The 27379-nt window shown below is 39.3% G+C and overlaps 1 protein-coding gene across 1 annotated transcript in view; it reads left to right on the forward strand.

Annotated features, from left to right (window-relative positions):
* LOC100543937 (VPS10 domain-containing receptor SorCS3) overlaps nt 1-27379 on the forward strand; it is a 272748-nt gene that overhangs the window by 192185 nt on the left and 53184 nt on the right. Inside the window, exons 8-14 of the mRNA XM_031554589.1 lie at nt 3829-3947; nt 17059-17148; nt 19940-20119; nt 21851-21997; nt 22671-22773; nt 26759-26835; nt 26938-27029. Of these exons, the coding sequence (XP_031410449.1) occupies nt 3829-3947; nt 17059-17148; nt 19940-20119; nt 21851-21997; nt 22671-22773; nt 26759-26835; nt 26938-27029 (808 nt within the window). The remainder of the gene's footprint in view (nt 1-3828; nt 3948-17058; nt 17149-19939; nt 20120-21850; nt 21998-22670; nt 22774-26758; nt 26836-26937; nt 27030-27379) is intronic.

Consider the following 27379-nt stretch of genomic DNA (forward strand, 5'->3'; position numbering starts at 1 on the left):
TTTTTTGACACTTTGATAGAGCTATTGTTGCTGTATTTCTAAAATTTAAGAGCAAGTAGGTGCTTTAGGTACTGTACCTTTGGCTTGGGTGCTTCCCTGTCAGGTTGATTTTAATCTGAGCCCATCTGCCAGAACAACTTCTTTCCCTCAGCTACCCTTCTTCCTATTAGCCATGCTGGCTAGCCGTGCCTTCTCCAGTTGGCTTGTTAATGCTGCCTGGAGGAGCAGGCCCTGCTAAGAGCCTGTGCTGCCCTGTGTCATCACGAGTCACAGTAACCTGCCACACAGATCTATCACAGTGGCAGGTTTGACTTCTCCCTTAAGTCTCCCTTAAGGGATCACATCCTTGGGTTTCACCCACAAGAGAGTCTCCTGGGTGCCTTCTTCCCCCTAGAGTTACTCAGTCATGGCTGGTGGGCAAAGAAGGGACTTTGTGGCTGTCTTAACTTGCACATTTCATGCAAATTTCAAGAATTTACTTCAGCTTTATCACTTCTAGAATGAGTATAAATACACTCTGAATTCTTAAGATGGAAGACTGTGTTAATTAGCAATGGGGAAGTGTTTTGAGCTCCTTAGCTAGGAAATGGATATACCTCTGAAAAAGCTATTCCTTACTCTGGAGTGTGATAAGTTTGTGGGAAGGGTTGTGTGGAGGTGCGGATGTTGGGAGCTGCAGCAGAATGTCTGGGCTGTTCAGTGTTCATATTATCTCATTCACAGATGGGCTGAGAAAGTAACTGGATATTGGGTTACAAGCATAAGAAGTTGTTGAGAGGGGAAATCTTTTTGCACTGAAAAAGAAGAAGGGGTGGAAAAAAAAAGTCTCTAATTCTGGTGTTGTATGGAACATTATACAAACTGGAAATAATCCTCAAATCAAAGCCAACTTTCTATAAGGCATACGTCCTCCAGGGGAAGGTTAGCAAGATTTTACAAGGTTAGTGCCTAGCTTGGGCATGTGCCATACTTTTTCCTTGTGGCTCTGCAAAAAAGGGTTGAAAATTGAGCTCTCTTCAGAGAAGAGGGACATAACAGCTTTGATGGTAGATGTTCCTTTCTTTTTTATTTGATATTTTTGGTTTTTTTTTTTGCCCAATCCTATTTATACAGATGAAGATATGCTCTGTAAATAAGAGCATAGTCCTCAAGGGATCTTACCCTTCAGGTAGCTTGGATAGGGACCTCAGATTGTTTCCTGCTTTCAGCAGTACTCAAATGTGTACTGAATGCTGGGTGAATAATGCAGGGGCAACTTGAATGTTAGAAAGGAGATGCTGATTATTTTGGAAAATGGCTGCATAAGGTCTTCTGAAATTACTGCTTTAGAATTTGGCTCCCCAGCTTCTGTTCACTTGAAGAAAACCAGCCTTCCTGGCCTTGAAATTTTTGCCTTTGCATTTTCTGAGACTTTTGCCATATCCTAGTCTTAACTGTTGGTTTGGGTTTTTCTCTAGTTTCTTCCTCTGGCCTTGCAAAATGTCCACTTGGATGTCTGTTATGCTGGATGACTTTTTCTTCTTGCCCAGAAGTTAGTATTTGTTATACTCTGTCATATTTTTACCTGATTTTTAAGGTGCTGTAAAAGGAATCATTTTTCATTTTCTGTGGGACATCACAAAGAAACTCAAAATTGAACTTAGTTTTGAACCAAAAGGCAGACAGGTTTGAAGACAAATTTTTACTTCTCTTGTTTTCTTTTGCAGATACATGAAAATAAGTAAACAAGAGACTAAGCAGAAAATGGGTAGGACACGACTCCCCTTCTCCACCACCAGCTTCCTATGAATATTAATCTGGTGCCATTCTTTGAGTGTATTTGATTGCTGGTGTAGCACACTCAAAATGACACATTTCTCAGTAGGCAGGAAGCTAGTTGTCATGTCAACACTTGTGGTTTATTTGCATTTATTTGTGACAGGTTTTTATTCCTCCTCCCATTCTGTCACTCAACAGCAGCAAATTATCCCCTTTTTCAGAGGGATAAGAATATCCAGGCGACTGTGTGGGAGAACATACTGGAGGGAATGAGCTTCTAAAAATACAGCTCCTGACCTTTCCTCCTTGTTCTGCCTAATTTTAGTGCTACCTCAAAGTACAAATCAGGGCTGCTGAGCTCTTGGGTTGAATGGAAATATGGGGAACCCTCTTGTTTTCTGAGAAGTTGCTTCAATGTCTTAGATTCCACATGCAGGACATAAATAGCATCTCCAGACCAAGTCTGGACATGTCAGTTGATGAAAAGTCTTAATTTATCCTACCTGAGAATCTGACTTCTCTGCTGCTGCTGGAATTTTGTGTTGGAAGAAAGCACAACTCCAGTTATTTGGCACTGTCTCTAGATCAGACACATTCTAGTGTACACCATATGCATTGATTATCCCTAGATAATTGGCAGCTGGAACTGGCGACCATTGCTGCTGCTTCAGCATCATCAGTGGGACTACCTTTCATTTCAGCACCAGATGTATGCAACTGCTTTGAATCAGATGTGTAGCCTTTATTAACCTAGAATTCCCGGTGCATCTAACAGGTCTGCAGCCTTGAACCATGGACCTTCAGTCCACGAAGCTAGTCATGAACTTCTATTAGATTCAAGTTTAATGGCTGTTTGCGGCATTTTTTAGTCAATACCTTTTACTTGCTTTGTTTTCACTTCGCGTTCTTAGAGTCAGTAAGTGGGACTTGGCGATGGAAGGCAAAAATGCCAAACTTGGAAAAATTTGGTTTTGAATCTGAAATGGTAGTTAGCAGTGTCAGAGAATCTCAGCTGTGCCCCTCACTGCTTTTCAGTTAATCACATTTTGCTGTTTCCAAAGACACAGACAAAGGACAATAACAAGTTTATGCGATCGAGAATGCTGTAAGCAGCTTGCTAGGCTACTCCTCTTTTGAAGTTCTCTTTTATCTTTTTGGGCACAGTTCAGCAAGATCCTTACTAATAGGTGCTGTCATGGGAACTAAAAGCGCTGCATCAATCTCACCTCAGCCATTATAAGCTCAGCTTTCTTCCCCTATGGTATGTTCTCACCCTTTGTAGAAAAGTCAACAAGTGCTTGAAGCTAAGAAGTCTGTAAAAGTGCTGCAGTGTAAAAGATATGACCCTTTTATCACTGCAGCCATCATTTTAGTTGTATTTTCGTTTTCTTCCTAATTTGCACTTCTCAGAAGAACAGTTGAAAGGCAGAGATGACATATTTAGATTACATACATCCAGAGACACAGTGCTGTGATGTGATGGTTCTGTTTCACAATTTTTTTTCTTAGCTTGAGTGAAACAATGCTTAATCTCCGTAATCCCTGCCAAATTGTTGGACGTGATCCTGTCTCTGCTTAACCACTGAGCATCTAGCCATATGACTGCCTTCTTATCCAGGCCCCTTTCTGGGAGCACCTTGACTGCCTTATGTCTTTTTTTCCTTCATATTCTTCTTCTACTCTTATTCCTTCTCTCAAGCAATGCTGAGGACTGACAGGGCATCCCATTACCGTAAGGGTCTTCCTGTCTTCTCTCCAGACACAAGCATTCATCAGTTTTGTGCCACATTAATTATTTGTATCCTCCATTTATGGTTTGAACTCTACTTGCCTGGGGAATATTTGCACAATGGGGAGGGGAACAGTAGGTGTGGAAGTGTGATAAATTCCTGATCCAAGTGAACACTTATGATTTTAAAAGATGTAAGTAGATCTTATGCTAATGTTTAGGGAGCTGGAGATGAGATTAAGACTTCCCATTAGAGACCTTCTTTTGAACTGCTGATGACATTTTCAGACAGCAGGCTCCTGTATGGCCATTTTTCATGTGTACATATTCTCCCATTACAGACACCCACTATTTGACCTGTCGGATCCAGGAGTGCTCAGAGACCAAAAGGAGTGGGCCATTTTCACGCTCCATTGACATCAACTCCCTTGTTGTTCAGGATGAATATATCTTCATCCAGGTACGTTGATTTGATAAGAACATGACATGAATTCTGCCTGCACAAGTTATTTGTTCTGTGCAAGAGAGAAGGCATATTTTTAGGACAAGTGCATGTGATCACAAATCACAAGAGCAGGGAGTGAGTGTGTACCTGCCTGCTGTAGATTGGCTATGCAGTCTGAAGCAAAACAATTGATGTCTCTGTTACTCATTTGTCTCATGCTGAATCTGATATATTTTGAAAGTTCACTCATCAATAATCATGAGGGTCCATGTGTGTCACAGAAACTCTAACTTGCTATCGTTGTGTCTACTTGAAAAATGCAAATAAGCTATTGATGAACTGAAAAGAACGGAGAAGAGCAAAGGAGGGGAATGAGTGATCATTTTAACAAATGGAAAGGTTTATGCTAATTTGACAGACAAGTAACGCTAATGGATTGAACAAAGATTTGCAGTGGGAAGTAAACAGCAGTGAGATTGAAAAAAGATGTTACAGGGCACCTTCAAAGTAGAGGATGGCTGTAAATTTGCCAGCCATTTGATGATGGTTTTGTAGATGAGGAGAAAGTGACAAATTAAATGAGAATCTACCTGTTTATGAGATTTTCTAAAAAAAAAATGGAATATGGCCAGTTCTCCCTATTTCTTACCTATGGAACTGTGAGAATGAACCATATGATATGAAAGAGTAATTCCTGAACATGTGCCAAAAGTGAAGACTGTACTCTATGTTGCAGTAATTTTAGGATATAGAAAAGTCTGGAGATAGGGATTACATGCATGCTGATGGTAACCAGCTGTCCCCCTTGCTGAATAGGGTGAATGAAATGAGATGAAGCTTTGAGCCATGTGGTAAAGGAAAGATACGTACTTCGTTTTTGACTAAGACTGGCTTAAGCTAAGCTCCTGTTTCTCATTCTTGTGGGAACATTTTTCTTGAATCATCCAAATTGGAAGTTCTGCTCCATTTGTTGTGAAATTGTGAGTTTACAAGGAAAGCTGATAAATTCTGCGATGGGATTAGGTGGAGGATTGCATCCATATTACCTGGGAAGACTGCAGTATGGAAACTGTGTGCATATGAATAGCACTGGTGGCCTCCTTGTTATGTGCAGAGGAGCGAGCTGTCCTGGAGAAGACTGACTGCTGTTATATACTGGGATTGCTGAATATACTGGGAATGTAGCTGCTGCAGTTTAGCAAGTCACAGTTTCTCTAGAGGCAATGTCTTTCCAATTGGACATACTCTCCAAAGAGTATTTTTGAGAGGTTGTTTTTATCTGGCATTTTATACTCATGGCTGAGGGTGTTGTATAGTATCCAATCCTTTATGGCAAGCACGAAGCCCCACAGGTGTTTCTCATTCCGTATCTCTCATCTGTGTTAAAAGAAGGCTGATCTACTTAGAAGCCTGGGCACACAGTAGGGACATCTGCCTGGTGTGTGCATGCCTCTGCCTCACGTTAGCAAGGATGGAAACAGTCCTCCAGGCTAATAGCTGCTAATTGCTTCAAGTTTAAAAAATATATGTGTTTATATACAAACATGCATGTGTATATATATGTAATACTTCAAGTAATATATGTAATACTTCAGGTGCCTTGAATATCTTTAGCACTGTTTTATTTCAGCATAGTTCATGTTCAAAGTGAAAATCACATACTGACACTTCTTAAAAATTTTAAATGCACAAACTGAATATTTCTGCAGGTTTGGGGAAAAATCTGTGAAAGGGAAAAATCCCTTTCACAGATTTTCTATCACTTTTCCTTCCTTTTTTACATCCCACTTGTGGGATTTCCAGCCATCTGCCAGCCTGTACTGGCTGTAGAAACTGGATACTGATTGAGTCCATGGAGTACTCCAGTAACACTTCAGATTAGCTGCGCACGCCTTGTTTTGCTGAAGGTGTGTTAAATCCACTGTGTTCAGCACATGGTCGATAGGCTATGCAGCGTTTGCCTGGTACATATAGAGGAGTGATGTGTCCTGAATGTATTAGTCTCACAAACCATGTGAGTCTCACAAACCTATTATAGGATGTGTTAGATTTGCTGTGCACAGTATCTGACGTATGTCATTCTGTCTGGATAATCTAGGACAGGAATATGGGAGCCAGCTTTTCTGAATTTCAAATATTAGACAGGTGAATAAATAAATATTAATTTAAGTGTTAAGAACCTGGTGAGGCTTAATAGTAGCATAAATGATAGGTGTATGAGTTTCAACCTGTTGGTGCTGAAGCAAATCAGAATGTTGTAAAGTAGAGAGTAAAACGTTTCCTGTAATGTTCATCATGAAAGCATTACGTTTTCAGTCTAAACTGGTAGTCTGTGTTCCCCTAAAGTGAATAGACAGATGAAAACCATCAGAAGCAATTCATTTTCTCCCAGAGACTTACTGCAGGATGCAAAAGGTCTCTTTCTGAATGTACTTTTCTCATCAACGGTAGAAGATGCCTAATTATAGCTTAGAGAAGATCCTAACTTTTCAACAGCTAAAATTAGGATGGGTATATCCAAGCTATTTATATCATTTTAGATTATCTGTATGCAGTTATTCACTAGTGCATATCCCTTCTAATCAAATTGTTAAGCAGGCCTGTATCATTAACCTGTATAACTTTATACCCAAAGTAGGTGTAATATTATGGTGCATAATGCACAGGGAAGGATGAATATGGAAAATGTTATAAAGCCCTTAGAAGTAATCGATTCCTATACGTGGCGTGGTGTTGTGCAGTGCTTCTAAAAGAATCATCCTGAATCACGGTGCAAAGAAATAAAATGAGAATGCTTGAAAGAAACTTGTTTTTAAAGAGAGGTTGAACAAACTCAGGCTTGGTTACTAGGCACATAACATAGGTAAATAACATAGTATATGATGAGAAACGTAAAAAGCAATGAAGAAGGAGCAACGAAATAGCTATGAGGAGAAAGTAGGAAGAATCCTTATGAATTGAACAGTAAATGATTACTCTGAACTTATTGATTGACTTCTATTGGATTGATCAGTAATTGTTGAAGGATGCCCAGCACAGCTCTAAGATTGGGTAATTCTGTATAAGTTGATCCATTAAGAGAAAATTGTGACTTCTCTTATGTGTTGAGATTTTATTCTGTTCCCAGGATTGCTCTGGTGAAGCCAGGAGCCACTATCAGCTCCTTTTTTCATAGATAGTACTTAAAATTCATAGAGCTTGCAATGTGAATTGTGTAGTTGTGAGAAAACCTTGGAATATGATATAAAGTGTGAATTCATTTACTGTACCAAAAAGGAGCTCATTTCATGAAAGTAAAGGAAATATTAGCTGCAACTTTGCCATTAAGGTCAACGTCAGTGATGTTCAATTATATAGCTGTGCAATAGGGGAGCCAATAATTTCTCCATGGTTGTGCCACGCCTTTTTAAGCGTTGTCCTATAATTGCTGCAGAATTGTATCTCTTTCTAAACTCAGGCACAGAGACAACCTGAAAACTGTCTGTAAGAGTTGACTTCCTGACAATTGCCTGAACTGCTATGGTATTCTCACATGCACAGCCTACGTTAAAGGATCAGGGATCAGGGATTGGCTTTTGTTTTACGTATGTATCTATTTTTATTGATGGCTTGTAGAATTTCTACAGTAAAAATAAATCAGTATTGTTCTGGGGAAAAGATTTTTCAATCAAGTCACGTATCAGGGTTTCTAAAGGAATTGTTCAAGTTGTTGAAAAGAAACTAGAATGCAATATGCTTTAATGAAAATGGGGATTATTTTACAGAAAATTGTATTTTCAGAGAGAAGCGTTGTTTAGAGGAAAAACTTATTTTTTCTCCAAGTAAGAAAATAATGTCAATGTCATAGCTCTTTAGAGTAGCTATGAAAAGGAAGAACAGAAACATTCTGTGTAAATTTCCTTGCCAACAAATGAAAAAGTTCCACTGAAAATGCAAGAAAGCATGAGCAAACGTCTTCAGTTACTGCAGGGAGTGGAAAAGTCTGGGATGAAAAAGTTTCAGTACATTGTTGCTTATTTGTGGTGGTCTGAGAATTAATAGAGGTATTAAAAATGGCAATGCAATTGCTAGGATTCAACTTTCCTGTAAAACCCCATTATTTTTCAGAAAGCAACATTTATGTGGGCAGACCTAAAGCTGGCAGAGGGAGCTAATTATTGCCAAGTCACTGCCGGTTATGTAAGGGTAACGTAGTTATCCCAAGAGTGATAACTCAGTGCGTGCATGGAGTCCTATGCGGGACATGTCTGACTACCAATGGGGTCTGTGGACACTTCCCAACTCAGTGCAGGCCTAGCTAAGGACTGGATTTTCCCACAGATCCCCAGGTGTCAGGCGAGGGACAGTAATAAAGATGAAACTCTCCAGGATGTGTAGCATGAAGGTTGCTGGCAGTACCGATGTTACAGTGCTGGTGGCCTGAGGATGCGAGTGAGATCAAGTTTATAGAGATAGGCAGCATTTTTATGAGATCAGAATTGATGGAAGTAGAAAATGCCCAGATAAGCTTTTGGGCATACTCCTGAGATCTTAAGAAACTTGAGGAAGGATTTGGTATGTGAAAAATGTCTCCTCCAACTCCCACCCCTCAGCTATAGATGTAAGTCTCATAGAACATGTTTCTCCTCCTTATCAATCTTCTTGTGTTCTCCCTGTGTAAACTTGTGTGGCTTTCGTCCCAGAGGTCATGCCAGTTCAGCTCTGCATCCAGTTAACGCTGTCCCCATTTCTCCCTTAAGTTTTTGTCTCTGTGAGTGTTATAGACCCTCAAGGTAACTTTGGCCTGTTTGATTTGAACTGGCTGTAGGTCAGTGCAGAGATGTGCGGATGGGCAATCAATATCCATCACGACTGTTTTTTATGTCTTTATTTTTCTCTGGGTTGGTATAGGAAATCTGTACCGCCTTCAGCTGAAGTCCATTTGAAGTGTGGCTCAGACTTTCAGTGCTTCCATGGCAGTGACAGAGTTTATGGGCACATCAAAGTCTTGTGAGTTTTAGAAGAATCTAATATCTGGTTTGAATTTGCCAGCTTCCTCTGGATGTCCAAGTGAATCCCTTTGGAGATTGTTGTGATTTAACCTAGCAAGCAATGAAATGCCACACGGTGTTTTGCTCACCCGCCTCCCAGTTGAATGGGGAAGAAAATTGGAAAAAAAGGTAGAACTCGTAGGTTGAGATAAAAGCTATTTACTGAGACAGAAAAGGAGGAGAGAAATAACAGAAATGATAATGACATATACAAAACAAGTGATGCACAAAGCAATTGCTCACCACTTGCCAACTGATGCCCAGCCAGTCCCCGAGCAGCAGCTGCTCCTGCACCAGCCAACTCGCCTGTTTTATACTTTTTTCACATTATATCATATTGCATAGAGTATACCTTTGGCTAGTTTAGGTCGGCTTTCCTGGTTCTGTCATCTCCTAGCTCTTTTTGCTCCTCAACACCCCTCACTGGTGGAACAGTATGAGAAGCTGAAAAGCTGAAACATCCTTGATTCTATATAGCACTGCTCAGCAACAACTATAGCATCAGTGTGTTATCAACATTGTTTTTATTCTACAGCCAAAACATGGCATCATACCAGCCGCAGTCAGTTCTGTCCCAACTGAATCCAGAACAGAGATGGACACTCAAATCTGTCTCTAGGGCTAGAGGCTGGTGACCTCACAGGACAAGGATTGGCACCTGCAAGCTCTGGTTGAAAAGGGCCTCCTGTGTACATCAGGCTCTGCTCTATTTCCAGTTTAGATGAGAAGTTCCTTGCTCCATTAACCAGAGAGGCATTCTGAGAGGCACTACATTATCACTTTCCAAGGCCTTTATAAAATGAGAACATGGGAGCCTCTTTCCTTTTCTACTCCCATAGCATAATTTATCAAGGTGTTTAACTGCAGGCTGAAATTCATAAGAGGGTCTTTCGTGCCTGGTCCCCACTTGCTTACAAGGCATTCCCATATTAATCACTGCTATTGTCTCTCTCCTGGCCCCTTCTCTTGGAAAGATTACTTGGCAGCTTTTTATGCTATTTCATCTGTGATCTGACCTTCTGGGAACCTCAAGAGCCACAGCTTCCTCTTGACTCTTGATTCCTCTGGTTTAGGTTGTCCTGGGATACGTGAAGGTTTCATTCCCTAAAGCCAAGCTGTGCTGGTGGTTGTCCTTTCTTGTGATATGATGAAGGCAGGAAGTGTAAGGTAGCATGGAAGAGGTATCTTGGCTGGTATTAATAACCCTCCTGAATGAGATGGGTTGGCAGCATCAACATTTAGGAGCAGAGGATGGCAGTCAGTCCCAGCTTACATATGCAGCAAGCATTCCATGTAAAAAGTTTAAGTCAAAATGCTCTTATTAACCCCCTGAAATAATTTTGTACTTAGAAGTTTTTTGCTTAATTCAGAGAATTGTACAGCAGAGTAGTGTCTCAGTCTGCTCACTCAGATGAGTAAGAACAAGCAAACCCAGAATTTCCCCAGATGTTCCTATGTGATGCAGCTTAGTGCAACTCTCATAATACAGATCCAAATAATTCCTCTGGCTCACAGGAGCAAACATTTCTGCCAAAAGCTGTTGAAGCAAATCAGTGTTCTTTCTCATCAGAAAGTCTCCTTAGAGCACACAGATGTCAGCATTTGCCCATAATTACTGGTAACTTCTTATGGCACCTATCAATGATATAATGTTTTCTGAATGCTTGGCATCTCATCTGTCTGTGTTCAAAAATCTTATCTGAATCGAATTCTATTTTAATCCAAACTGATATATTTATGAGTACTTACTTTTTTCTTCAATCTTAGAGAAGGAAAAATTTGATTATTTCTAGCTCTAGATCTTAGATGGGGGAAAAATTCTCTGTAAGATTTCGTAGAGGAAAAGAAGTTCATAATTATTGTGTAAGTTACATGTATCTTATAGGAAAACTGTAGAATGAGAGGTAATGGCTTTAAGTTGTGATGGGGGAGGGGGGTTCAGGTTGGATATTATATGGAGAACTTCTAAGAAGTAGCGATGATGCATTGGAACAGGCTGCCCAAGGAAGTGGCGGAGTCACTGTCCCTGGAGGTATTCAAGAAAAGCATAAATGCCACACGGAGTGACGTGGTTTAGTGGGCATGGTGGTAATGGGTTGCAGTTGGACTGTAGATAATCTTAGTGGTTTTTCCAACCATAATCATTCTATGATTCTATCTTAAGCCTAGCTCAGATAGTTATAAGCAGTAACAGTAATAAACTATGGTCATTTAGAAAACTTGGATAGTAAGACATGAGCGTATGTTTCAGGTTTATGAAGTACTTAAGGCTGGGCTGAATGAACATGCTTTGAATCAAATTGGTGAGTAGACATTGATCACCAGTCACAGCTGAGATGGTACCAATTCATATGGATACCCAACTTCAGCTCTCAAGCTGTCAATTTAATAACTTAAGTAGGAAATTTCCCCAAGAATAAAGAAAGGAAAAGGGGCTATGTATTGTCATTTTCTTTTCTTTCTCTCTTTCTCTCTTTCTCTCTTTCTCTCTTTCTCTCTTTCTCTCTTTCTCTCTTTCTCTCTTTCTCTCTAAAGCCTTTGATTTCTTGGTCTGAAGCCTTCTTGTTATTTTCATAGAAGCTAAATGCACCACGTTCAAATATATCTTTCTTTCCTCAATTTTTTAACTAGGAGCCAAAGGTCTTAACAGAAATCAATCGGTGCAATTTATTTTTAACTTCAGCCTGCTTAGTTCTGATTGATTTTTATCTTTGCGATCGATGGTGGAGAGAACGGCTTGACGGGACAATGGAGCACTCTCCAACTTGTAGGGTTGGTCTTTGAGTCTTTTATTGAAGAAATCATTAAAAGCTTATTATGAAACTAATAGGATGAAGATGTTTAAATGATGAACATGATTACACCTGTTTTACTGGTGAATAATGCCTGCCACAGCTGATCTTCTCTTGCCCCTATTTAAAATGCTGGACATTGCTCCAGTGGGGGAAATTAATCCATACAGATGAAAGAAAGTGCATGCCAGGTGCTAGTTAAAAGCTCTTCTTAAGGCAAGATATGCACTAAGGAGTTAGCTACTTTCCTATTCACTGCTGGGTATTTTTCATCCATTTCTTGCACTGTTTCATCTTTGCTGTGCCAAATGTTACTGGGTTTGGAATGTGAAGCTAAACATCTGTTGAAAAAATAGATTAGCATTCTTCTTTCCTTATTTATTTATTTACTTAAATGTATTTTCTTTCTATGGCTTTTTGAGCCGTACTTTTTATCACTCTCTACCCTCCTCACATCTTATATGATTTATAAGCAGTGTCTGCAGCTGCAGATGTAAAGAATTGCCATGGCAAACTCATATGTTTCCTCTGAAATCCCTCAGGAGATTGAATATGTACAATTATTCACCTCTCTTAAGTTGGCTTCTGTGTGGGTAGTGTATGTTTGCAGCTCTAACATGGCTAATATTTGGTACAACTGTGCATGTTTTCTGAAGGACTTGCTTTTAAAATTATTCCAGTATTTTCACTTAAGACTGTTTCATTCTGTTGTGTGCCATCACAGTTCTGAGGGGAGAAGGGCATAAATGAATGGGTATGGGGCCGATTCAATTAATGCTGCTTTGCCTTAACAAAAATTTGCTGATAATTCTGACACTCTAATGTGTGGTATGTGTTAAATGCCTGCCGAATTTTCCAGGCGGCTTCGGTGTGCTTAGCCCACTACATTACTACAGAAGCCTACCTACAGCATGGAGCTCTATCTCCTCACACTCAGGTCATTATATGTTGCCTTGATGACTGCACAAAAGGTATGGCACTAATGAAAACCAAGGAGATGATAATTCAGGCTAGATTGTACCTACCACAGTGTGGCTTATGTATGGCAGTGGGGAAGCTCAGCACACAGAAACATCTGGAAGATGATTAGTCCTGGCCGTGATGAGTAGTCAAGAAAGAAGAGTGTTACTTGGGGCTCATTCATGTGTTGATCTCTCTGTATATCCTGAATCTCTTGTGAATGGCTCTGGCTCTGAAACAACCAAAATTCTTTGCTAAGAAAGAAATCTATTTGTCATAACTCTTCCATACTTTAATCCTCAAATTGACTCAGGAGATTTTATGCTTGCAAGAAGGAGAAAGGGTAACTAGTGTTAAAACAGTAAGAAGAGATGCCAGGGCACACTGTGGAGGTGGAAAGCACAGATCAAGGGTTCCATTACAGTCTATACATCATTTCTCATATTTTAATTTCTACCAACTTATTTTATGTTACTGGGAAGGAGAGAGCTCTACAAGCTGAGGTAGCTGTTTCAACAAGAAGTGAGAAATTTATTGGAAATAATATCCAAAGACATACTGTCAGCAAGGAAGTTTAAAATTTTGTTCTGTAATCGACTGAGTTGCCATTTACTATACTTGATGTAGAAAGTAAATTACAGGAATTACGAATGTCTAAACATGTTTAATGATTGAAGGTTGAGCTGTGCTATTACCAATTCTCTTTTCATATGAACATTATCAACAATGCAAAAAAAAAATAAAATAGTTGTCCTTTTACAATAATTGTGCAGGGCAAGTGATTGTTTTCCTTGTAAACTACCCAAGCATATAAAGTACATAGAAGAGAGCTCTCTGTTGTCTTCTACTCTGCTAGCTGTACACTGTAAATGTTTCACGACAAGACTCTGACATGTAGTGTGTGTGCGTCTACATCAGTGCACATACATTTATCCTTTCTGTGAGTTCTTTGAGCAGCAGGAAGCAAATGTGATTTTGCTGAGCCGAGTCATTTTGGAGATTTAGTCGTTCCATGCTGGTTACAGCAATACTTATCTTATACTGGAAGTTATTAGTGCCAGCATCAGCAAGCCAGGAAGATGAGAATGAAGTTCGCTATGCTGCATTCATTTTCCTGACGTCACTTTGGGTGTCTTTATGTTCTTGAACCTCCTTATAACTCGTTCCACTTGCCTTCCTAACTCTTTTGAATGATAAATGTGCTTTTTTGTTTTTTGGTTAGGTAAAACCCAAATCTGCTTTTAAAGAGCCATACCAATGTTTCTAGGCATGTCTCAGAATGGATGATGAATGGATTCTGTGACAGATTTTCTAGTATTCTGGAGCCTGGTGAACATACTTCTGTTTTCTTCTGTGTTTAATGCACTGTCTTTTGCAGATTGGGATGGATGATGATCTAGTATATCAGAACTCTTATGTTTTTTAAAGAGAAACTTCTCATCTTTCTTTAAATGCCAACTAATGTGAGACCAGCCTTTCATCTTGTAACAGAACGTGGAAGTATTAAAGAAGAATTAGTAGATCATGAAAGTTGGAAGGAGAAAGGAAGAACACAGGTTGGGAAAGATAAATGTGTTTAACATCAAACACGTTTGTCCAAAGGAATAATTTCCAGTGACCAGAAGCCAATTAAACACATAAAATAGAAATCCAGAAAAACAGATAAACCAGCCAGTCATTAGCAAAGGAGAAGGAAAAACGACAAATCCAGCTAATTCTGTACTGAGCATGACAGATGAGCTCACAGCAAATAATTGTGTGACATTCACCAAATGTAAACTGAGAGGTGGCATTAGAGGGGATAACGCTATTATAATCTCTGGGATTTACAATGCCTGAGATTTTGCTCATAGGGAAAGTTCATCAAAATAAATTAAGTTGGTCCTTCCAAAACTCGTTCTCTACCACAATGCTTGCCAAAACTTTATTGAAGGCTTGATCATTTTTTTTGGAACAGTTATAACCCTGGATGTAAATCATGCAGAGATGAAGTTTTGGCTGAGATAATCTTCACGCAACTCCTGCCAACGGAATTTGTGGGTGGCTTCCTATTAACTGGCTCAGAAAGATCACAGACCACAAAGATTTTTACTTCTAAGCCTTTGTCAAGGTGACCTTATTGCTAGGTAGAGTGCTGAAAGAGAGTGTATCTAATGTACAGTGAATTTGAATGTTGTTTGAATCCTAAAGTTTCTGCCTTAAAGAGAGTCAAAAAGCATACATTTGCAGTAGTATGAAACTTTTAAACTATGTAATGGGTGTGGCAGATTTGGAATAGAACCTGTTTTTGGCACAGAGCTGGGGGATATTGATCACTCCTTGATCTTGGATTGTGGCTGCTTCCTATGTTAATTAATCATTATAGCATCCTTGTGAAGTATGTAAACATTCTTATCTGTATCTTAAAGCAGAATCAGTGCCTATGTCACTGTCCATCCAAAGAGGTAGGTATTGAGCACAGGGACTTAGCTAAGTAGTCTCTGGACATATTAATTCCAGTCTTTACTCTGTTACATACACTAAGCCAGCATTGAAATCACGAGTGGTGTAGTGTAAAATGAGTTGATGTTGCACAGTTATCTCAGTTAGAATGTGGGTCTTCCTCTGCAGGTCAGAAATACTACCAAGAGAATAGGGGATTCTGAAATATTCCCTGTGTTGTTAAGGTAGAATCACCTAGATGATACTTTGTGCAATGTATTTACAGTTGTTAGGGAGATACAATTACTGCATTTTATCCTTTAAATTGTATTGACTGTGAATCAACAGCATAGTTTGTTCTTCACTAGGAAAACTTGATTTTGATAAGGTGATACTAGGTGGGAAAGATATCCTTTCAAAATAACACTACAGCCCTTCTGCTATCTTTACACCTGGAAGGCAGAGCCCATAGATGCTGCTGTCAATCAGCAACATGCTCTACCAGCAGTGAGAGTCAAGTGACTCTTGTTCTTTCTCTGCTCCTGGCTTGTTTTGATAATATAGGCAAATTGCTTTCCATTTTCACTTCTGTCTTACTTTGACTTTAGCTATATGTTGTCTATAGTTTCAGTTCACTATGATATGGGCTTTTTTTTTTCCTGGCTTCATATGTGGTATATGGCATAATGATTGTTTTTTATGTTTTATTTTTTATTTTGGGAGCAATAAATATGACTGTAATAACATTACAAGAATGGTAAACAGGCAGAAGGAGAAATCTCTATGTGTGTAGCCTGTTCTATTACTAAACCTTATTTTCTTTCCAGTTCTTCGAGCTGTTAATAGAAAAACCTTATCTTGACTTGATTAGGTACCAAATTTCATGACCAGTGATATAGTGTCCTTCAAATGACAACTTCTCTAGGGAAGAATGCTACTATTAGGGGTGATATAGTTACTGAGAATATAATTGATGTTATAGAAATATTCCATGTAAGCTCTGAAATATCACTATCAGAAAAAAAGAAGTATATCTAGAAAAGAATCTTGGACCTTTGTTAGCTTTAATGGAAACCATAGAAGCCAACAAATGCATATAATAAATGCTTTATGTTATTGTATCTCAAAAACTGCAAGCTTGCCAGAACAGCAGGATGTAGAAAACTTACCATTGTAAGCCTGGTTGTAGCAAGATCTGAAATGGTGCCAAAGAACACCCATGACAAGAGTAAAGGACTAGTGACAAGTTTAAAATCTCATATATTGCACATTATCAGAGCTAGAATTCATCAATGTATCAATGTATGGCATTTGTATGCAGCCTTTACACCTCATCCATTCCATAGTACCACAGGCTTGGACATCTATCAGTTTCCCTCACATTTTAATTGAGGGATGATATGATTTCAGAGAAGTTAGCTTTATGGGGACAGAGAGCATCTAAGTGCTTAGCAATCTATGAGAACACTCTGCATTTACTGTTTGTATTAAATAATGCTTGTGTGCATCTCTCACGTTAGTCATTGCAAATGAATTTTGGAAGATAATTGGAGAGACTTTAATTTACTGGCCAAGGTAGTTGAGTTGGAACCATGTGATGAAAACCAGGTCATTTTCTTTCTTCCACACAAGACCTTAAACTTCACACTTTTCACTTTTTTTGTGAGATACCTAATATTAAAGTCATGCTGGAATTGAAGCATAAGAGATAAGCTGTGCCATTGTACTTTCCATTTTAAGTAATAATTGTCCAACCCTCACAAGTCTGGGATTTCTTTGATGGAGTTATACAGAGGCTTTCAGGGACAGCTGTGCAGGTCATAGAAAAGATATCTGAAAAAAATAGTTGTTAAACTCTCTTAGAGGTGTCAGCATAGGGTGTCTCACAAGGGTGATCACTCACTTTCTTTGATGTTTCCACAGGTGACAGCTGGTGGAAGAGCAAATTACTATGTGTCATATAGACGGGAGCCTTTTGCACAGATTAAATTGCCCAAATACTCTCTTCCTAAGGTGAGTACACCATTTTATGAACACAAACAAATAATACCTTTAATAGCATAGCCTGCCCACTGGTGAAGCATCTCAGCAGAGTTCCTCTCTGGGGAGCTACATTTGTTGTGCTTCCTGAATGATCTTTCTTAAATATGAAGTTGGGATCTTTATCTGCCTTTGATCTGAGGGTATTTCAGAAAAAGCGGATTCCTTTTTCCACTGTAAAGTGCAAATGGGAATGAACAAGTACCTCAGAAAATAAACTCCTCCTGGACAGATCTGCTATGAACTCTTTTCCTCAGTCTTGTCTTACTTTCTACTAAAGATTTCTCTGGTAAGCCTTTCCATAGCACTGGGGGTACTGGAAAATGCTTGGGATGCTGAGTACTACTGCAGTCTCCGTAATGTGTTCCATAGAGTACAAGACACAGAAGATCCACTGTCCGCATCCCACGTTTGGAAATTGTCGATAAATCATGGAAAAAAAATTGACTGCCTTAAATTTGTGTCTTAGTGATACTTTGGATGCATAAAAGCACTGTATGATGTTGCTTGTGAGATGATTCAGATGGCAGTGCCTAAGATGAGCAGTTACTGGCAAAGCTGGGAAGGAGGAAAGCTATATTTCTCATACAACTGTGCTGGCTTTCCTCACTTAGGGTTTAGCTATCTACCAGATGGAATGTGTCAAACCTCAGCGAGAATACATCCCTGAAATGATACTCAGATTACCTAGTGCAGTCCTTGCTTAGGACTGTGCAGAACAGAAGGGACCAACCTTAACGCTGCCTTCACTGATACAAGTTTCTAGGTAGCTCAGACAATTCCTGCTCTTCATAACTACAGAATGGCTACTGAGACTACTGCTGTATAGGACTGATACTGCAGTAATGACCTTCCCCTTTATTCCGTAAGTGAAAATTTTTGTGTGGTAACTCTGTAATTGTTGCACAGAGTTGAATGGTGCTATGGATATTGCCAGTAATGTATCTACAGCCTCGCATATATTGGATTCTTCAGCTTTTAGCTGTGAACTTTATTAGCTGTGAGAAATTTGCATATTGAACACCTAGTATTGTACCTTGACTTTTTCCACATTTGGGTTGATGATAGTTCACAGTGTATTGACACTTGTATAGCACAAATATAGTTTATTTTTGTCCTTCTGTGCTATTGTCAAATGTCTGACCAGTTTTGGAAACACTGCTGCCTTTTTCATGAGAAAAGTGGTATTTATGCTTCCAAGTTACTGAGTATTGAAAGCTGCTCATTAATAAAAAGACAAGTGAATGGAGAGAATGAGTGCCCTGTGACTGTCCTGACTGATGCTGTCATAGGTTGCTGGCCTGCTCTGAAATGGGTTTTTTGGTGGCCTTGGTTTATAACAGATGCATAGTAAAAAAAAAATCTGTATTGTTTTTGTTATTTAAAAATCAAAACTATTTTTAAGCAAGGTTTCATGGCAAAATCATTTAGCCATGTAAAGGAAATCGTTTATGTTTCTCTTAGCCATCAGAAAACTTTTGCTGTACTGTAAAAACTCTCCTATTAGTTGTACATTAGTGAGTTCTGCCTGAGCTGTGCATTTGTGGGGCTGGTAATGGGTTAATGCAGTGTTTCCACTGCAACTGATCAAAACAGATTGAAGTCACCGAGAGATTTGCTTTATTTTCATGCTGCTAGACTAGGTTGCGTATGTGTTTATTCTGCAAGGAATTAGAACTGTTGTGCAAGATCCAAACATTAATGAGGGTTCCTTCGCATCCTGGGAAAATTTTTAATTTATAGATAAGTGAAGTCCCACATAGCCGTTGTGTCTCTGATTCTAGTGGATCCAGTGTTAGTTCATTCAGCAAGGGTGGCAGGGATGAAGTGTTTCAGTACTTATCGCTACACTGAAAATCATTTCCAGGTTGTGAACTTGCTTTAAGGAAATACTGTGGAAATGCACTGTCAAATCTTTGATATTAAAACTAAATGGAGAAAGCTTCCAGTGGAGCACTTAAACAGACTGCCCAGAGAGGTGATGGATGTCCTGTCTCTGGAGACATCCAAGGAGGCTGGATGGGGCTCTGAGCACCTGATCAGTCTGTAGGTGTCCCTGTTCATTGCAGGGGAGTTGGACCAGATGGCCTTTAATGGTTCCTTTCAACTCAAACAATTCTATGATTCTAAAATGTTGTCGGATCATGTCCTGATCACTGGAAAGAATCCAGCAAAGGTTGGTGGGGTGGTCTGGTGGTTTGGTAGTCACTATTGGACAAACATTCCATAGAAAATTATGCTATTAAAAATAACTACCAACACTATCTTAAACTCCTTATGCCTCAACTTCAATGTGTAAATTCACTTTTTTGTTGTTGTTGTTGTTTTTTTAAACTAATTCTTTACCTGTTGGAAACAAAGTCTGTTAGGTAAGCACATAGATGAAAATTGTCTCTAATTTAGCTACAGTGAATCTACTGACTGTGGGAGAACTCCTGGCTCCAAGACTGTGAATCTTCCGTGAATGATAATACTCACTTTCAAATTTATAAATAAAAAATGAAGCTAGATGAAATTCCTTGAAGCTACCAAAAATGAAGAAAGTAAAAACCCTTTGCCCACCTGGTGATCATTAAAAAAAAAAATGCAGAAAAGTCACAATGGTGATAATTTATTGGCTTCCTCTAACAGAAAGTTGTTTAACATACCTATAATTCACACTCCCATCTCCATTCTTCCATAACTCATGGTAATTATTACATGTCCCAAAGGGCAAAGAAATATAGAGGTCCTAGTAATAGGTCTTTTTTTCTTCTTTGAACAGGACATGCATATTATAAGCACAGCTGAGAATCAGGTATTTGCAGCTGTTCAAGAGTGGAACCAGAATGATACATACAACCTGTATGTTTCGGACACCCGAGGGGTTTACTTCACTCTGGCCTTGGAAAATGTGAAAAGCAGTAGAGGACTGGAGGGGAATGTCATGATTGACCTTTATGAGGTATGTAGTAAAGATCATCCTACAAGAACTACAACTGTTCAGGCAAGTGTAAATCACTTACCATCCTTCCAAGATCTTCATTTGTTTTGGAATCAGCCCAGAGGCACTTAGTGAATTTGATGCTAAGCTTACTCATGTGGGGATAGACGCAGAGTGTTCTGCTATGTGGATGATAATTGCTGTGGGTTTTTTTTTTTTTTTCAAGTGAATATCTATTTATGTTTTGTAACATTTCCAAAAGGGAAGACTGTTGTCCCTTTCATTCTAATCTAGATGTCTAGAGAAGGTCTAGAAATACAGGTGGATATCTAGATCCTTGGATAGCTAGAGACATCTGGTCACAGGCAGGGAATATAAATTCCACCTTTGTAAGTACTAATCAATTTGTGAATTGTAAACAAAAGCTTATAGATGTCATTTATTTAGAGATAACAAGTATCGTTTACCCTTAGTGATCTTCTGTTCTCATTCTCTTGCTAGGCCTTTCAGCTGTGGCCAAGAATAGTCCATTCAAAGTAGTTGCTTCAGTTACTGGTTTAGTCAAGGCATCCTGGCTATGGTGGATTGATCTTACTGGCTGAAAGATCTGCTGAGGTTCAGAGCTCAGTGCTCTGCAATATTAACTTACTGGTAATACTAATAGTGGTTGCAGAGTAACTTGAGAAAGTTTTACTATAACACTGAGAAATGTGTTTCCAGTTTCACATATAAGTTAGGATTATATAGGAATTTAAATTTATTTCAGCCAGAATAATGCTGAATTTGTTTATAAAAATCCAATTGGTTTAAGGCAGTGAGGAAAAACTCACAAGTAACACATGGGTCATTACGAAGGACAGGCTTTATATTTTATTCTTGCTTACTTAAATATATTTTCCTGCCTTTGAAAAAAGATGTACTTCTGTATTGTGATGAGCCAGCTGAAGTAAACATGAATTATCTCCTATTTCTGGGCAAAGTCAGTATTCTCCACTTGTGTACTAGTTTTTATTGATAAATGCCAATGGAGATTCTCATGGGGTCTTTCCAAGGGTAGTGTCACTCAAGGGCCTTTAGAGCTGGAAGGATTTGCATCCTGACTCTTGCCAGGAAGTTCCAGATTTGCAGAAAGCTCCTCCTTCCTGTCTCACTTTCAGAGCTGTGCAATAGAGACCAAACAACATGAAGTCTGCTTAGGAACATTTTGGCAGGACTGCTTTCTGTTGGAATTGGTTCTGCTGACAAAAATCAAAACATTTGGAACAACTGGGTTGATTTTGACAGAATTTGGGAATGGAAGAACATCAAGTTTGCAAAACATCAGTTTAGATATATTCAGGTTTGAAGGTGACTTGCTGCCTTCTATGTTATGGAAATCTGACGAGGGAGTGAAGTGGACCACATCTCCAGGATTACAGACCTAATGTGAGAGGTGGTTAATGTTGTCCATTCAAGCCCATCACTTACCTGTCTGCAGCCATTTAGAGAAATCTGTAAGTGGACTGTTTGATAGGGATTTGCTCTATGAGTACACTTGTCTTTTTCTTAAAGAGAGAGGAATGGCACAAGGCCCTTTCAACTGTGGAGGAAACATCAAGATGTATTGTAGTGTCATTCACAACCTTCTAAGGCTGGACTGAGATAGTTTTATTGCTTTTGCAGAGTGCTTTTGCTGCTGAGAGTGCTCAGATGGGCCGTTCCATTGGCCTGATCTTCCGATGTATTTTTTTCATCTCTCTCCGTTTTTCCTAGGTAGCAGGGATCAAAGGCATATTCCTGGCTAACAAAAAGATAGATGACCAAGTCAAGACATTCATTACCTACAACAAGGGCAGAGATTGGCGTTTGCTGAAGGCACCAGACACCAATCTGAGAGGCGATCCTGTAGTTTGCCAGCTGGTGAGTGGCAGACCTTTTCAAAGGTCTCAAAAAGCTGACTCCTTTTGAGGCTTTTACATAAGTCACTGGGTTAAAAAAGCTTCAAATGAAGCTGGGTAGCAGGGATTCTTGCCTGCCAGAGATCTGCAGAGTCGGTGCCCCGCAGTGGGGCACAGTGTAAAGATAAGAGCCTTAGGTTGGATTCACAACATAGTTCAACACCATTCAGTGAACAGTTATGTTACATTAGACTGTAGCCCCTGCATTTCAAAGGAGTGGTGTTTTACTGGTGACTTCCTCTGTGTGTTTTCCTCCTGATTTGCTAGGTGTTAAGAGTGTTCCCTTAAGTATATTGCCCTTAAATTCTGTGAAACTATACAAGTAGAAAATTTTCACCATCTTGCTTCAACTTTTTTCATGAAATCTAAAATAGAATATGAAAATTTTTAGTGGAAAGTGCTCTAGATCAGATTGATGGTAAAAACAAATGCAGGTATGCTCATTTCTTCTTAATGCTCTCAGCTACTTCTATGGTGCTTATTCAAAAAATGAACATATACTTGTAATAGTGCTAAGAGTAGAGGGGTCATTTTCAGGAGGACCAGAGCATCTGTCTTCAGTCAACAAGGATTCCTATTTTATTTGACTTGTTGAATGTTGAAACTTATGCCTTTTGTTTGTTTCCTTTCAACAGCCCTTTTGCTCGTTGCACTTGCATCTGCAACTCTCAGAGAATCCATATACTTCAGGAAGCATTTCTAGTAAGGAAACAGTTCCTGGGCTGATGGTGGCAGCAGGTAAGAACTTGTGTGCTTCTCAGCGCTCACTCATGTTTCCTTGGGAGTCTGAGTGTGTTTTGAGATTTTTGGTGTTGATGTAAAAGTTTTTAGTTCTGTTTCAGGTAGTGCTAAGCTAGTTCAAATTAACTCCTACCTGCTGTGGACTAGGAGAGAACAAGTGGCCCCTTACTTCAACAGATGTAATGTCTGACAGGTACTCGTCGCTGAGCAATAACCCATGTGCAGGCCTAAGCTCAAATCTGTGTGGGATCGTTACCAACTGTCATTATTAACTCCTCTTGCTTGGCTACCTTACAATCGCTATTGTAGGCATACCCATTTACTGAAGTTAACTATGAATGAGAATAGGGCTGAAGTTAACTATGAATGAGAAGTGAGGGCTATAGTCCCAGGCAGTATCAACAAGTTCCACCTACAGAGTAACAAGCACAGAGCTGTCTCCAAAGCCTGTTGGGTGAAGCCTGGACTTCATGAATGCCTGTCTTGTGTGTGGCACCTACTTTCTATGCAGTGTTGCTCCAAGACCAGCAGCATTTCATCAACACTTCATGGGTCATTGTTGCTGTGCCTCATTCTGCAAAATGGTGCTTTAGCAGGTTTCAGTATTTTAATGACAATCGGCTACAATACTTGCACAGTGATAATGGCTGACCCACTGTAATTAATCTGACAACCATCATGGGCGCTTTTGTCCTCTATTGTCTACATACAGTGTGCAGTCTAATCAGGATAGACCGAGATCTCACTCATGCTCAGCGCTCCCACAGCTCTGTGGGAGCTGCTAGGGTAACAAAGAGCTCGCTAAGTGGCTGTTGCTATTGAAAACTGGCTTCTGAAGCAGGTAGGCTGTCCTGCCTTTTCTCAGGAATGTTCCTATGTAAAATCAAATATATTTAAGTAACTTAACTGTTCTTTCCAAGGCTCATTTTAACTTGATCTCTTTGTCACTGTACCTCCTTTATTCAACCCATTAGTGGCTTGCAATTCTAAGCAATGTCATTTTAGCATACTGCCTGTATGAATTTACATTGTTTCTTACAGCCATTTCCCTTTGACTGTTGTTCTGTACTTCCATGTGTCTCCTGGACTAAGCTAGAACCTAAAAGACAGGTTTCCTTCATGGCATTTATAGCTCCACAAGGGAAATACTGTGTGATTTCCAGTTCACTGATCCAGGCTAAACAGGGCGAGATAATTTGGTTTAAACCTCCAGATCTTCTTATGCTTAGCTAAGTGGAGTCATCACTCCTGGCAGGCCACACTTGCAAGATGGATGCATAGGAGCAAGCCTGTGTGATTACAGACTTATTTTTCTTTAGCCTTTTAGAAAGCAAATAGATGAAGTTGGACAGTGAGTTTCTAGACATTAATCAACATTGTTAGTAAATGTGGTTCTTTTCAAGCTGATAGTGGATAGGATGAATGCTTTCCCAGTCTAACAATTAACCTTTAAGAGGCAGAATTTCTGCATTATTGTTTTGTACAATAAGAACTTTAACCTTTTGGGAATATACACATCTGTTTCCACAAAGTAGTTTCACAGTAACAGGAGTGTATCAACATGTTAGCAAATATGTTCCAGAATAAGCACTGCTCAAACTCTCTGTTAAGCAATATCTTACTATATGATTTACAGCAGTGCATTTCCAGCAATGATTGGAAACTCATACAGAGTTTACATTCTTGCAGAAGGAAGACTTATGTTTTAATATCTAATTCTACACCTGCCAAATCCCTTTCACTTGTCTGGGAATTAGTTGTGTTTTGTAAGGTTTGAATCCATATAACTGAATGAAGCTAGGTGGAAAGAATGAAGAAAAAGCATTACACAGAAAAAGAGAGGGAGAAGTGGCATCAACAGAGCCTCACCATGTTACTCTTTTCCTGCCACGATTTGGAAATCCCTGTTTGGAATGTTCATCTTCCAGTTTTGATATTTAAAAGAGTACTGTACAATATTTTCCTTCTGTATTTTAGCCAGCAGGTAATTCTTGATGACTTCCAGTCATGATAATACACTGGGCTAAAGAGACATCTGAACTACTGTAGATTTGTTCTTGTGAACCTGGATGCCCTAAAGACTGACCTTTTATATGATTTATCATGGTTGAGTTTTCTTGTACCTTCATCTACAATAGTTTATCATTTTTGCTGGTGTCAGGAAGGAAGATTAGGTAGATGGGCAAAGTATCGTTTTCTATATCGTGAGCACTAATAGAAAAGTCGTTCTTAAATTACCATTCCTCCCAGACCTAGAAGTTTCATTTTTGGAAATATTGTTGTCGCAACAATAGAGATAGCTGGATTCCATGATGCTGTTGGGAATGCGTCAACCCACAGCTGGGTTTTAATTTCTCATTTTCCAGCATTAAATGTCAGAAATTCAATTAACATTTTCATTAGGGTGTTTTTATTATGCTCTTGTTGATGCTACAGATGTGATGCTGCAGTGCTACCCCTCCCTTTGCTATTTTTGAAGAAAAAATATTAGTTTTTCCTTCTTTTCATTGAAATCACCATTGTTTTAAAACCAGTCTTTCTTGGAAGGTATACGAGTGGCTCAGTGTTTGAAAGAATTATGGATTTGACCGCAACGTGATGGCTGTTGATCATTATGACTGGGAGAATTTCTGGTAGAGTATGTCAGTGCTACATCTGCCTGCTTCCTGTGGGACAGATTTTCATATAGTCAGAATCCCAACTAGCACTGATGGAAGATGTTGTTGACAGGCTATCAGGAAAAACAGGGTGACTGTGGTAGCTTTTCTGTTAACCACTGACTGCTTTGGGAAGCAGGGAGGTCTAAGTGAACTAACTTAGAACATGCCTAAATTCATTATTTGGTGAACACTAGTGCTTGTAGACATTTTAATTCTGGAAACAGAACCAGCAAGCTGACCTCAGGGTAATGTGGGGATAAGCGAATGAGGTTTGTTCAGACGATTAGTTTTTCAGCTACCACTTGTGACACTTACCACATCACTTGTGGAACTTTCACAGGATGCTCAAAATTCTAGAGGGCTGAGGATTTAGTACAAATTCATTATGTACTATGCATGAAGATGTATCACTTTGAGAGATGAGGTTCTGTCTGCCTCTCGGATGAAGTACCTTTGAAAGAATCTGTTTCAAGCTCTGAGGTGGCATCTCCAAATGATGTTTTGCAGGGCTCTCTGTATAGACAGTTCAAGCTGATGTTTGAACTTTGCATTGCTTTGATATGTGGCATATCCATTCCCTAACACATGGTGAAGGCTGGGTATTTCACTCTGTAGAACTGTCTGCAGAACACACCATCATAATGGAAATCACAAGATTAAAATTAAGAACCCTACAATTTGTTAGGTCATTGAGAATGATCAGCATTCTCACAGAATAGTGCTTAGGCTGGTCCCTACCTCTGCTAATTTTTTTTGACCCAGCTTAGTTTCCTGCACTGCTTCTGTCCCTGGCTGAGTTTCAGACCCAAACAATCAAGATTTCCTTTAAAGAGAACTGACGTTTCATTATGTCCCAGTCCTCATTAACTGCAAACCATCAGAAGACTCAGAAAGAAGCTTTGTTTGTTCAACTGAAGATTCTGAGATTCATTAAGTTTTTAAGCATTTTAACAGAATCTCAAATGGGCTTCCAAGGCCCGTAATCATGAACTTCAGTGGGGGCCTAATTTTCACTTTTAAACTCAGTTGTGTAAGTAACTTGCCTTTGGATGCTGTCCTTTACACAAGAAGAGGAGAGAGACAGACATAATTACATTACACATGATGAAGACTGGCAGATTACAGAGATCCAACTTGCTAGCCAGAGCACAGAGATTAAAAGTTCAGAGAAAAATGTGTGTGCAGTGGAATATCTAGTGGCCAGGGTCTTTAGCCACTATTCGACCGCTACTCTGATTTATGTGAACCAAATGGGTGTGTGATTTCATATGCAGTTTTGTCTTCATCCACACAAGAATTTCTGACACTCATCTGTTTTGCAGGCAATATTGGCTCTGAGCTTTCCTACACTGATGTTGGCATGTTCATTTCTTCTGATGGTGGGAATTCCTGGAGGCAGGTATGATTTGCAGAGAGAGGGAAAGAATAGAGCCTTTTGCTATTCTTAGTTTTCCTTTTCTGGTGGAGTGGAACACTCATGCAGTATTTGCTTTGTTTGCAGATCTTCGAGGAGGAGTATAATGTGTGGTTTCTGGACTGGGGAGGGGCACTAGTGGCTCTGAAACACACATCAATGCCCATCCGACACTTGTGGTAAGGAAACTTGTTACTTTGACAAGTTTTCCCGATGGATGTGAGACAGTGGTGCTATTATCTCTTGGTCAGTCTCTTCTGGTGCCTACAAAATGAGCAAATTAGATTATTCTTATAAATGTATTAATGTTTCTTTGTTTTTATCAATCAATATATGATTATCGTGCTTTATATAAATATAATGGCTATGTACATAATTACATATATGAATTACTCTTAGCACTAAAACATTCTACAATGCTTCAGGTGGGGCTTATTTATGCTAGTGGATACATATGTAATAAGAAGCCAGGCTTTGTGCTCCAACTATTTCAGAGGATGCCTCCATCACTTCTGTCTTCTGTTTGCAA

This window comes from Meleagris gallopavo, chromosome 8, assembly GCF_000146605.3.
Source record: "Meleagris gallopavo isolate NT-WF06-2002-E0010 breed Aviagen turkey brand Nicholas breeding stock chromosome 8, Turkey_5.1, whole genome shotgun sequence".
NCBI classification, from domain to species: domain Eukaryota; kingdom Metazoa; phylum Chordata; class Aves; order Galliformes; family Phasianidae; genus Meleagris; species Meleagris gallopavo.